This window comes from Onychostoma macrolepis, chromosome 05 (genome assembly GCF_012432095.1).
Source record: "Onychostoma macrolepis isolate SWU-2019 chromosome 05, ASM1243209v1, whole genome shotgun sequence".
Classification (NCBI taxonomy): Eukaryota; Metazoa; Chordata; class Actinopteri; order Cypriniformes; family Cyprinidae; genus Onychostoma; species Onychostoma macrolepis.
In genome coordinates, this window is record NC_081159.1 from 8,633,091 (window position 1) to 8,645,928 (window position 12,838).

Consider the following 12,838-nt stretch of genomic DNA (forward strand, 5'->3'; position numbering starts at 1 on the left):
GTAGATGAGTGATCCCCTGAAGAGAAGCCCTGTAGTTTACATACTCGTTTGAAAGTAGCTTTGGATAAAAGCCTCTGCTAAATGACTAAATGTAAATGTAAATATATAATCAGCTTGAAACTTCATCTTTGCCATCATGGGAATAAGTTACATTTTAAAACATATTAAAATAATAAATTACAAATAATATTAGATTATATACTATATATTCCATCAAAAAAGAGAACATTAAAAGACATTTGATTTTAAATTTTAATATTTCACAATATTGCTGTTTGTACTGTATTTTTGTTTTGTGGACACTGGTGAGCAGAGAATTCTTTTAAAAAATATGTCAGGAAAAAGTGAGAAAATACAACAAAAAGGACAACAAATACTGCGTTCTTCAATTTTCCGCAATGCAATAATTTTGCCTTTATGGTCATTTTTGTCACAACTCATTTTATAAAGGGAAAAGACATCATTTTGTTATTACTTGATTAAAATAATACAGTATAACAATATTTTTAAAAGGCAGATACAGAGAATTTAATTGAAGCAATTCGAGTACATGAAATGTAGAAGTAAACACACTGCAACATCCAGATCAACAGTTATTCCTACAGAAACTACTTCCAGATCCTAGACAACCCATTTTTCTGTTCTCAGATCCAATCTTTTGACGAGACCCTCCCCGGTGATACGGAAATCCTGCAAGATGGCTTCTACATTTGGCACGGTGGTTGCCACATCGTCATTCACCTCCACCCTGCGGGCGTTCATTAAAGATGTCTGAGAACACAGAAAATCAGAAGTAAGAAGGTGCCATAAATCTTCACTGTAACTCAATTCACTTAAATTCTGCCAACCCTACTCAGGGTCATATTAAATAAAAGCGAGAAACCTTAAAGGGTTTCGGCTCAAAGGCAGCTGGCTTCCACAGCACTGCGATGACAGTTCCGCCATACGGGTCGTAGAAAAATAGAGCCAGATCTCCAAATGCTTCCTAAAATTCACAAGAGAACTGGTATAAAATAGATTTGATCCAATTTATGTGGTATTTTAAGTATAACATGGCATAATGGAAAAGATTTAGCAAAAGTGAATAAAAACACACAAACCCTGAGTTCAGACAGATACAGTCGGACCGGATCATAGTCTATGACTGGCAGAGCTCCTCCCGAAGCGTACGGTTGTTCTGCTTCGGTGCCTCGCTGGAAGGTATTGGCAGGAGGATCCACAGCTTTAGCTAACAGAGGAACCTGCTTTGAATCGAGGTGGATCAGAACATCATAAGCCTCCAGAGGGGGTCGAAATGCCACCTAGAAACAAACGAAACAGTGAGCTTAAAGACAAAAAGATGAGAGTTGCATAAATTTGCATAATACAGGCGGAATATAGAGGAACTGACCCGCATGTCCTGCTTTTCACCGGAGTCAAGCTGAGTCTCTAAAACACGTAGACTCTCTGCTGCCAACATGACGGCATGCTGGAGCATCTATACGGAGGAGACAACATCACTTGTGTTTATACACACTGTACATACAGCAAATCTATTTTAGAATTTGAGAATACTGGATCTGTGAAACCTGCACAGAAGGAGCCTCTTTAGTCCAAACAGAGACCTTCTTGTCATTGGGAGTGACTATGAACATGGTGGGAAGAGATTCTCGAGAGGCCACAAAGTCATTCTTTATATCGGTTTGTTCAGCAGCTGAAACAAAAACAGTCATTTCAGTATCCACAGATGTTTCAGGGAGTGCACAGATCATTAGTTCAGCTACTTGTCAGCGTGTTAGATCTGTGTCGACTAGTCATGGATCAAATGACTTCAGATGGGCTTGTTCTACACATTATGATAAGAGGACATTTCTTGGTTCCTAATGAAGCTGAGAAATCAATTTTGTCACTACAGTTTTTTGGGTCAGTATTTGCTTTTAAAAGAAATTTATATTTTTAGTCACCAAGGCTCCATTAATTCAAAACACAAAGACTTTTACATTGTTACAAAATTTTTTATTTCAAATAAATGCTGCTGTTTTGAACTTTATATTCATCTAAAAATCCTGAAAAAATGTACCACGGTTTCCACAAAAGTATTAAACAGCACAACTGTTTTCAACATTGATGATAAGAAATGTTTCTTGAGCAGCAAATTGGCATATTAGAATGATTTCTGAAAGATCATGTGACACTGAAGACTGGAGTAATGGCAGCTTTGCATCACAATAATAAATTACATTTTAATACAAGAGTATTTTAATATTGTTACAATTTTAATTTGTAACAATATTTCACTTTTTACTGCATTTTAAATAAAATAAATACAACCCTGGTGAGCATAAGAGACTTTTTTAAAAGTCTTTTGAACGTTAGTGTATATTACAAATGCATGTTATAAGCAAACCTCACCAGGCCCATCAAAACTATAAAGTGACTGGGACATGACTCTTTTTTGCGCTGTTCATGACATGAACCTGTCAGTAGACGGTTTTCCTTCTCCGTCCTTTCCATGCAGCAGAAACTGAATTTATTTAAAGTAAACACTCACCCGCTGACTGGTCGACAACTTTTCTTAAAGTAGTAAAATTGGTTAGTCATGCAAGCCCTAAAAAGCAACATGAAATACCCAAGGTGAAGCTTACCTGTGAGTTTCCCATTGAGGTTGACTATCAAAGGATTGTTTTTCCAGTCAAAAGTGGAAAGCAAATGAAGGAAGCGAAGGAACCCCACCTGAGGAGAGCTGTGAAAAGGTGTGTTGTCACTATATGTATATATACACCATACAATGATGATTACAAGAGTCAGAGGGTCAAATTACCTTGGTGGAGTGAAGGGAGCAGGATGTAGGAAGAGTGAAGCCACCAAAAGATCAGCTGCTTCCTCTCGGATATATTCCAACAGGAACTGAGATGCCAACCAGCGTTTAGCCAGGCGGCACACAACGCCAAAACACCCATACTGCTGCTGGAGCCTAATATGTAACATGTCATACATTTATCTAAACAAGCCCTTTGCCAAGACAAGGATGAGTGTGTTCTGCATGTTTATGTATATGTGTATGTTGTACCCATGCAAGGTGCTGGTTAGAAAAGGTTTATGCAGGGTCTCCAGCTCCAGCGCCTGGGCCTCAGCGTTGTCCCTGTAGATCAGCATTCCCTCAGGGGTCAGGCTTTCCCTCAGGATCTGCGGTTCTCTGTGATATGCCACCTGGATTCGGAAGACTAGCCCATCCTGAATGGATGAAGATGAAATTATGTTGATTGTGTGTGGAACTTCATTTGGACAGCATATTTACTAGTATAGTAAATGTGAAAAACAACAGAAATATGAATAAATGCATGTCACCTTCCACACATCCAGGTAGCCAGGTGTGGCATGACATCTGTAATTGTGTTGTTTGCACAGCAGCTCTCTCAAGCAGATGTGAAAGGCAGCTTTAACATGGCGTATTGCCATGGGCTCACTGGGCCATTTTCCACTTCCCTCCATATGAACAATGACTATAGAGAAACAAAAGGCAAATGGGGATGAAAGATAACAGCATATTCAAATAAGTTATATCTGTGGAGTTGTGCTCAAAACATAATAAACATCAACCCAAAATAAGAGTGCTGCAGGAAAGGGGTTTGGATCTTTTTTTTTTTTCATCAGCCCAAAGTCAACAGATTTATTTTTTTTTTTTTAATGGATTTTAGGGGCAGTTGATCAACTTTTTTCGAAGGATCGATCGTGTTTATGGGGTACAGTGGAACATGTATTCATTAGTTTTAAAAAATATTATTTTCACATATTTTAACTTTATTATAGACGGGTAACACCACTGTTCCCGTTCTCGTCAAAACGGTCTGTTGAGTTCTTGGTTCTATGAAGCCCCTCCCTCAGAAATACACAATTGGGCTCAGACTGGTTAGCTGGCCCAATGTGTTGTGATTCACTAACCGTCTAGTTCACGTTGTCCGGAAACGTTACGCACTCTTCCGGCATGGGCTCTTAGTTGCATGGGTTTATGTAAACATAGGGGTTACAAACCAGGGAAGAAGCTTGTTGTAGTCTTTATTTATAGTCCTTAAACTGCGATTTCTTTAAAAGAAAATCTCACTTTGCATTGAACTTTGAGTGTCATAACCACAGACATTGCATGTGCTCTAAAAGCAACATTACACACTAAACAACAACAACAAAAAAAACACAAATCATAAATCACCCACTCATTTAATGCTTGAAATTGAGTCTGTGGTTGAACACAAGCTCAAGATATACAATATTCACAATTTATTCTAAATGTCCTTGCATACTGAACCCAAAATTTTCGTATGCAGTTTTTCCTATTTGCCATCCTTTCCTATCAAATTGCTTGCTATGGATGCGAAAACACAGAAAATCTAACCTGATCTGAATTTTTTATGACGGACAAAATTTTCGAAAGCAGTGTGTAAACGTTTGACACAACGTGAGGTCATATTTATTTTTTAACGTGCTAAAAATTTCGGAAGATCTTAAGACATTAATTCTTGCAAACTATTCAAACTTAAACTTTCCAACTTGTCTTTTAATCTTTATATGAAATCTACTTGTCAGAAGCTTAGTGTTGGAGATGTAAAGGTCATTCGACTGTGTAGTTATTCATATCTTAACTTTAGCTTTTTACTTCTACCGATTGTATTTAGGTTTCAAAATTCATTGAAGTTGTGTTCATTTGTGAAGATTTTGTGGGTGAATAAATTTGGTAAGAATTATAAACTTTTACTGGTCTTCTACTAGAAAACTTCTACTAGTTTTTCAGCAATAATCCAAAAGTCAGAGTCAAAAAACAAAAACAAAAAAAAAAAAAAAGCAAATATTTTTTGTTGTTGTTGAGGGAATCAGGGTGACGCTAACTTCTGCTAACATTTATTGACTCATGTTGTTCTAAACCGGTATGATTTCCTTCTGTGGAACACATAAGGAGAACTTTTAAAGTATATCTATCTATTCTATATCATAGAATTATGAGAAACTATGCCATTTAGATGTGTTGATACATTTAAAAAAGTCAAAAAATACATTTAAAAATACATTACCTTTAATAGGGGCTATGTAGCAAGGGCAAGGTTTGTCCTCCTTTGGCACTAATCCAAGATGGTTCTTCTTTTTGTCAAAAAATGAATAGTCCAGCCTCACAGGAACTGGTGGGAAAACCTGCAGAGGACAAATGAGGAAAATTAAGACATATACATGAACATATCACACAACTGAATATAGCAGAGGAGGTGACTGACCTGTGTGTATCTTAAGGCCTGGTGGGCACCCTGCACTGACGTGATAGACAGTGGCAGATCCTTCAACTGCCAGAGCTTCTTGCTCAGATCATCGTAAGACTGAACCACCTCCAAACTCTCCTCCTCTCCTGTAGTGTGGTTCTGGGGGACAAAGACACACCATGAACTTGGGCAGATGAATCAAAACCTTCATATAATGAGTACCACATTCACTTCTATAAAGTACCTCAATGCCACGTCTAATGACAATATCCAGCTGTCCACCAACAAATATGACGCATGATTTGGGGATATCTGCATGACTAGAATGAAAGAAAACAATAAATAACACTTTTTTTTATTTCTATGAGAATGTAGTTAATGAAAAAATGAGTCAAGGAAAAGCTTGGAAAACAAAACGGTAAAAATAAAAAGTAACTACAATGTTCCAGAGTACTACCTTGAAATGAATATTCAGTTTAATTGAGATTTATAAGCTTTAATTTTGAGCTGATTCCAATTTAATTCGATTCTGACTCATTTGGGTGCCTTCGGTATTGATATCCATTTTATTTTATTACATATCAGTGTTAAGTATTATTTACATACTATTCTGCAGATTTTATGAAGGTAAATTTAAGACTTTAGGAATAAACTGAAGGAAACGCAATATGTTATGTTCTCTATAAATGTAAATAACTAAAAAGAACAATGTATTAGGAAGATGCTCCCAACTACTAGCATGTTAATAACTTTTACTGTACCTTCTGATCATGCTGAAAAAAGTGATACTCTTCCACAGTATCTGTGTTCTTTTGTTTTCCAGTGCAAATGTCTAAAGTTTCTTAAATTAAGATACATTTACTTAAGAAGCAAAATGAGAAGCATTTACTTGAGAAATGCAAAATGATTTACAAAAGGCCCAGAATAGGCTCAGAAAAAAAATCTACTTAATTCAAAGGGAAAACAAGTTATATACCCCGATTGACAGATATTAATTTTTTTAAAAATAAAAACTTGTATATAAAAATAAAAAACTCATTTTGCTCAGGTTTTCCCCCCATTTTTATCTTACGTAAATGCATCTTAAGGATATATTTGTATTGGAAAACAAAAATACAGAGGAATTCCAGAGAATTCCATGACTTGAATTTAAGCCTTTCTGCTCTGATTTAAGACCTTTTTAAGGCCTTAAATTACGCAAGGGCAAATTAATACTTTTGAAGACCTTTTTAAAACCTACAGAAACCCACCCTTTTATTAATATTTTGAATTGAGCTTTTTTTTTATTTTGCTGTTTTAGTTTGAATTTGAAGTATTTTTTGTTTCAGCAATTCTGTTATGCACTTTTTTTCCACCTACAATATATATTTAATTTAAATTTCCAAAAATATAATTTCTAAACATTAAAAACAGGGTCTAAGGTTGCTACTTAATAAATCGAATAATCAAAACACCCAATAAAAACAACTGTTCTGCAGACACGAACTGAAATAAACTAAAGTAAACTTGTGAATTGGCTAAAACATTTAATACACCTTTAAAGAGTGTATTCAAGTAAAGTAACAGCCAGAATAGAGACGTACAGCTCTAGCAGGTGAATAATGATCTTCAGTATAATGAATCTCTTCTGAGAGATGGAGTTCCTTGTCCACAGCACTGCCTCAGTGATGGCTCCATCCTGGAAGCGCCGCAACTTTGAGCGAGAGCCCCACAGCTGCCGGAACTCAGCTGCCTTCAAACACCAACAACAGAGAGGGTTTTCAGACACCGCTACAGAACTGTGAGACACATACACATAAGACATCTGTGCATATGTGGGCTAGTTTACCTTAGGGTTATCTGCTGCCGGCCCTCTCTCGAGAACAGAGAGAGCATGTTCAAGGTTCAGCAGCAAACCAATGCTCAGAGGCGGCTGATCCTTGTGCTTAGGAGGTGCACTGTCCAATGGCCACTGCAAAACCATTTACACAGATTATAACAACATATACAGACTGTTTAGGAATGCTCTGATAGGTGCACCAGCCAGTCCTATGCAGTACAATTTGACCAACCAAAGGAAATGTTATTGGTAGTGAATCTACTGTACCTCAGGGTCTTGAGGGAGTGAGTGTGCCAGAAGGTGGATCCTTTCTCCAAGCCCTTGCTGCAAGAGGGACAAAATGAAAGGAAGTGCAGCGAGGACATAGTTCCCGCTGTGGTCCATGAGCTCATTAAGGAGTAAAAGCTTTTTACAGGAGGTCTGCAATTTCACCAGGTTAACCAGTCTACGAAAGAAGTGAGAAAGAGATTTTGAGAATACACAAACACAAAAACAAAAGAGCAGCAGGTCTGTGTTGACAGAAACTTACTTAAAGACATTATCATATGTTCTGAGCATGGATTTGGGTGTCATGAGCAGAGCCTGGAAGCCATCTACTGTTGGATCATCCCAGAACGTCAGAGAGAGTGATGCCTCATGCTGGATCTGACAGACAAATCAGAAACATTTAGATTATGGCTGTCTAATCATTAAAATTTCCATGTCAATAAATTAATGAAACATATGACAAGTACTATTAATACACTACTGCAGCATTTACTGATATTTTAATTATTGAATTTTAATTTTCGTTTTAGTAAACCATTTTAGTTTAGTTTCATATTAGTAATGCTGTTGCATTTGTCATTTTTATTAGTTTTTAATATTTTAATCTAATATTTATTTAGCATTCAATTTTTATTTCAGTATTCACAATTTTAATACTTAATCTTTTTTAGTTATTTGCCAAAGAAACATTTCTAACTTACATTTAGTTTTTCATGTAATATTTTATTTAAATTAACAAAAACATACATATATACATACACACATACAGTGTATATGTATATATATATATATATATATATATATATATATATATATATATATATATATATATATATATATATATATATATATATATATATTTTTTTTTTTTTTTTGATAATGATAATAACTGACCCAAAGAAGTATTGTGGCATACAAGTAAATCTTGGACTACAATACTGCTCCACTGGTAAGAAAATCTCATGCAGTTCTTATATACTGGCCAGGTGGCCTGACTTGTGTTCATTTTTTGGACTGTTTTTATTGTTTTTATTTTAATTCTACTAAAATAACATGTTAAATTTACATTACTATAAGTAAGTGAATATCACATTATTGCAGAGCTGCAGTGATACTACAGCGGTGCTCACCTGTTTGTAGGTAAAAGCTGTCATGTCTGCAAGCAGATTGAGATGCCCAGAGGGGTCCACAAATACCACAGAGAATGCTGCATGAAACTCCGGCAGTGAAGGCTGAAGCAGGAGAAAAGAAAAAGACAAGCATGATGATGCAACCAAGACAAAACTGACTAAAACAGCAAATAACTGCTCGAGTCACTTCTCACTGCTTTTGAGTCTGGGTTTTTTGCCAAGGTGATACCGTTCTCTGTCAGATCTGTGGAAGCTGAAAATGTGAAAGCAAAAAGCAGATATAACTGATTAATACACATATATAACCACCAAAGTATGCTATGAAAATAATTTTGACCTCTCTTACCGAAGAAGTGCAGTGCATTCCTCAACAGCTGGTAGGGACTCATGGTTTTGCCCACTTTGTGTGTGGACAGAAGATATGCCATTAACATTGATGCATGGAAGCCGCAGAAACAACCTGCACCCTAAAGAAGCAACAGAAACAATATTATATATATATATATATATATAAAGAATTTGTGTTGTTTGTTCCTTTTGTCTGACTGCAGAAAAAAAATGTATCTTTAAAAAAGAAAAGTTTTCAAGAACAAGCAGTCTGGCAGATGTTTAATATTTTTGTGGGAAAAAATTGCATTAAACAAATATACAATATTAATTAAATGTCAAACAAATCTAAACTTAAGAGGATAAAGTTCAGCTAAATGTTTCATTGTCCCTCCAGCTTAAAGGGATAGTTCACCCAGAAGTTCACCCCTCATATCGTTCCAAACCCCTCTTCAGAACACAAATTAAGATATTTGCGATGAAATCAGAAAGCTTTCAGACCCTGCATACCAGCTAGGTAACTACCAAGTTCAAGGTCCAGAAAGGTAGTAAGTACATCGGTAAAACAGTCCATGTGGAACAGTGGCTCAACCTTAATTTTATGAAGCTACGAGAATACCTTTTGTGCACAAAGAAAACAAAAATAATGACTTTATTCAACAATTTCTTCTCTTCCGTGTCAGTTGACTCACGTTCACGAGAGTACCACGACGTATGTGTGTGTTGCTGCTGACGCAGGAGCAGGTGTTCTGACATAGAACCCGGATGCCCTGCGCCTTGTTTATAAGCAGAGGAATGCACACACGTGTCTTGGTACTCCCTCTTGAAAGGTGGCAGAGATTGACCGGAAGAGAAGAAATTGCTGAATAAAGTCATTGTTTTTGTTTTCTTTGCACACAAAAAGTATTCTTGTAGCTTCGTAAATCAGGGTTGGTTCACTGACTTATCGATGTCCTTACTACCTTTCTGGACCTTAACTGTAATAGCTCCGTTGCTGTCTATGGAGGGTCAGAAAGCTCTCAGATTCCATCACAAATATCTTAATTTTTGTTCAGATGATGAAAAAAGGTCTTATGGGTTTGGAACGACATGATGGTGAGTAATTAATGACAGAATTTTCATTTTTGGGTGAACTATCCCTTTAGCTAAATACAATCTATCTACTAAAACTACAATATTAGAATGAGAACCTTTAGATTAAGAATAACATTTATTGCCAAGTGCTTACACACACACACAAGGAATTTGAAAGAGACACCGATAATAAAATAAAATTGATTAAATGAACATACGAACAAACACACACAGAAATAATGTGGTCTTACCTGGTCCAGTTCTCGCTGTCTTAGCCACACTTTGAGGAGAGCCACACCCTCTCCAAAAGCAGGACACTGGGCACTGATAGCTGACAGGAACTGAAGATGTGACAGTGGGAGATGATCTCCAAGAACTGTGCCATTATAATGAGGAGTTGGGGGCTCACTGCTCTCTGCATCATAAAAATGACAGAAATATTATCAGTATTGTTTGCTACCTCAGTCATGAAACTGAGATTGACCTCAGAAAATTCCTCATTACCTTGCTGCGTATTGGCAACACCAGTAAACCACTCAGTCCTGATGTTGTTCTTCAGAGGATGGAAGCGGCTAGGTTTGAGGAAGTCCGGTGGGGGAATGGCATGAATCCTTAATGTGACCTTACTGCTGTCATTACCTAAAGGCCACACACAAAGGTTATATTATCACTTCAATTTAAAACAAAGAGGAATATATGCACGCTGCTGAGGAGGACTTTTTTCCACAAGGTTGCTTCTATTAGTGTACTCCACGCAGCAAAATAAAAGGGTGTGCTAAAAGCAATTAACTTTAGAGCTAAAATGTTTTGAGCAGATAATAACAGCCATACATACTTTGGCATGAAAGCACTTGCAAATAAATGTGATGCAAAATTCGAGGAGCTAATGAGTACCATAAACTACTGTTACAACAATTGTACCTGGGGGTTTGAGTAGTAGGATTGGGCGAAGTCGGTTGCCATGTAGACAAGAGTAGTGCAGTGAACCCACAAACTTTGCGAAGGAGAGATGCCGCGCCAGGCCAGCCAAATACAGCGCTCGCTTTCGAGAATACCGCTGGTTAATGGCATCCATTGGGTGCAAAACAGACTTCAAAGAGAAAATACACCATATTGTAACAGAATGAACTAATGCACAATAGTTTAGACTGAAAGACTGACAGAGAAATAGACAGTCAGACAGACACATACATACATAGGCAGACGTACAGTTGATACATAGTCAGATAGATATATACAGACAAGTGGATGGATATATAGACAGAAACATATCCATGAATAGATGGATGGACAAACAGACAGATTTATAGACAGACAAATATAGACAGACAGACAGACAGACGGATGAATGTATAGACAGATAGACAGATTTATAGACTATATATAGACAGACAGATACATATACAGCCAGATATATACAGCCAGACATATCCATGTATGGATGGATGGCCAGACAGAAAGACAGGCAGACAAATGGATGGACAGACAGTTTGACGGACAGATACAAGGACAGAGAGACAGTCAGGTGTATGTATATATAGACAGACAGATAGACAGATTTACAGACAGACACACACGTGTATATATTTCATATATATACACCGACAGCCAGGCAGAAAAGTTGTTTTTGAGGTATAACTTACTGCTGGAATGGTAACAGCCAAGTCCACAGAGACTTTGGGTTTGATACACGTGCCCAGTGGATAACTGCCCACCAGGTTGATTGATGCAGGAGGCTCCATGTGAAATTTGCCTTTTGCTGTCGATGGGACGAGGAGGAATGGGATTTCAACACCTGATAACCAAGAAATATCATCCAACTAAAGAGAAAGAGAAAACCATTAAGAAAAATGATATTGCCACTTGCCAGCTACCATAGAGTATCAGTAAAAAACAGCACTTTTGCTGCTGCTGATGGAAATTCCACACAGATTTCTGACCTCCACAACTTCAGATTCGGGCACACACTGCAAGTAATCTGTGACCTGCTGCACAAAGGAGCCCACCAGCTTCTTCCTGTGCTCACTAAGGGCCACTTCTTTCAGCAGTTCCTCCATCTGAACATCATCAATATGAATCAGTGATAAGAAAAGCTAAAAATATACATTGCTAAAGGATCCACAGTTACTGGCATGTCATGCAGGGAGCAGCTCAGTGTTGATATGACACGTTTAAAAGAGACAGTAAAATGTAAATCATTTCCAACCTGCATTTTCAATATGCTGCAGTGGAAGAGATTCTCTGCTTCTTTCAGCTGGCTGAGCTCTTCCACTGTTGGGGCTTTGAACAACTCTTTTTTGGACAGCTTGACTGGCCGTAAGACCCCATCATCTGACACGGTGTCCTTCGCTTTTCGTTTGGAGTCCTTAGACCGTTTTGCACTCTTTTTCTCATTTTCTTCTTCATTCTGAGAGTTAGCTATTACCTCCATCTATGTGTATATAAATATATACATCAACAAAAGTAAATCTTTGAATATATTTTATATATATTAAGTTAATTTACAAAAATGGTGTATTTTGGAAATACAACTTTGCCAAGTAATGTGATAAGAAAACTGCGTGAAACCGCACGAACCTGATCTTCCGTTACAGTTTCAGTCGATTCATTTCTCTTCTTCTTCATTTTGACAGAAATTACAGTGAGCTTTTAGAAGGGTAAATTCAAATAATTCATTAATTCATTAATTTACAGTTTCTTCCAATTTACAGTTTTCAACGCGTCTCTCACATGGGGAACTCATGGGACACACTAAATATGGGCTGCATTGGTGAGTTCACCGATTGGTCCGTGTGCGCGAAATCCTTTAGTGATTGGCTGCTTATCTTTGGTTCCGCCTCCAAACATAATCAAGTTCAGTAGAGATAACACTGGACGCCTCTCTGGGAATATTAAATATATTTTGTTTTTGTTTTTTTTCAAATATTTCATATTATAAATATAAAATGAGTATAAGGCACGGACATGAATATATAGATTTTTTTATTATTTTTTTGAAT

The 12,838-nt window shown here is 37.0% G+C and overlaps 1 protein-coding gene across 1 annotated transcript; it reads right to left on the reverse strand.

The window, feature by feature from the left end:
* Positions 1–243: 243 nt before the first annotated feature.
* nol6 (nucleolar protein 6 (RNA-associated)) lies at positions 244–12,612 on the reverse strand. The gene is made up of 26 exons (XM_058775030.1): positions 12,417–12,612; positions 12,046–12,270; positions 11,780–11,896; positions 11,483–11,659; positions 10,761–10,929; positions 10,344–10,478; positions 10,091–10,254; positions 8,785–8,905; positions 8,633–8,691; positions 8,439–8,540; positions 7,571–7,686; positions 7,309–7,486; positions 7,051–7,173; positions 6,806–6,954; positions 5,467–5,542; positions 5,241–5,381; positions 5,043–5,160; positions 3,328–3,482; positions 3,050–3,213; positions 2,801–2,953; positions 2,625–2,722; positions 1,569–1,693; positions 1,391–1,477; positions 1,101–1,301; positions 884–985; positions 244–771 (listed from the first exon to the last, which is right to left on the reverse strand). The coding sequence occupies exons 1-26, from the start codon at positions 12,462–12,464 to the stop codon at positions 622–624; spliced, it is 3,453 nt and encodes a 1,150-aa protein (XP_058631013.1). The 5' UTR covers positions 12,465–12,612; the 3' UTR covers positions 244–621.
* Between the last annotated feature and the right edge of the window lie 226 nt (positions 12,613–12,838).

Bases quoted from the DNA above. Each gene is read 5' to 3' on its own strand.
- nol6 (XM_058775030.1), bottom strand. From the start codon at position 12,464: ATGAAGAAGAAGAGAAATGAATCGACTGAAACTGTAACGGAAGATCAG. The intron at 5,382-5,466 runs GTACTTTATAGA...TTTGTCCCCCAG, and splicing joins TCATTAGACGTGGCATTGAG to AACCACACTACAGGAGAGGA. The intron at 2,954-3,049 runs GTACAACATACA...GTTACATATTAG, and splicing joins CTAACCAGCACCTTGCATGG to GCTCCAGCAGCAGTATGGGT.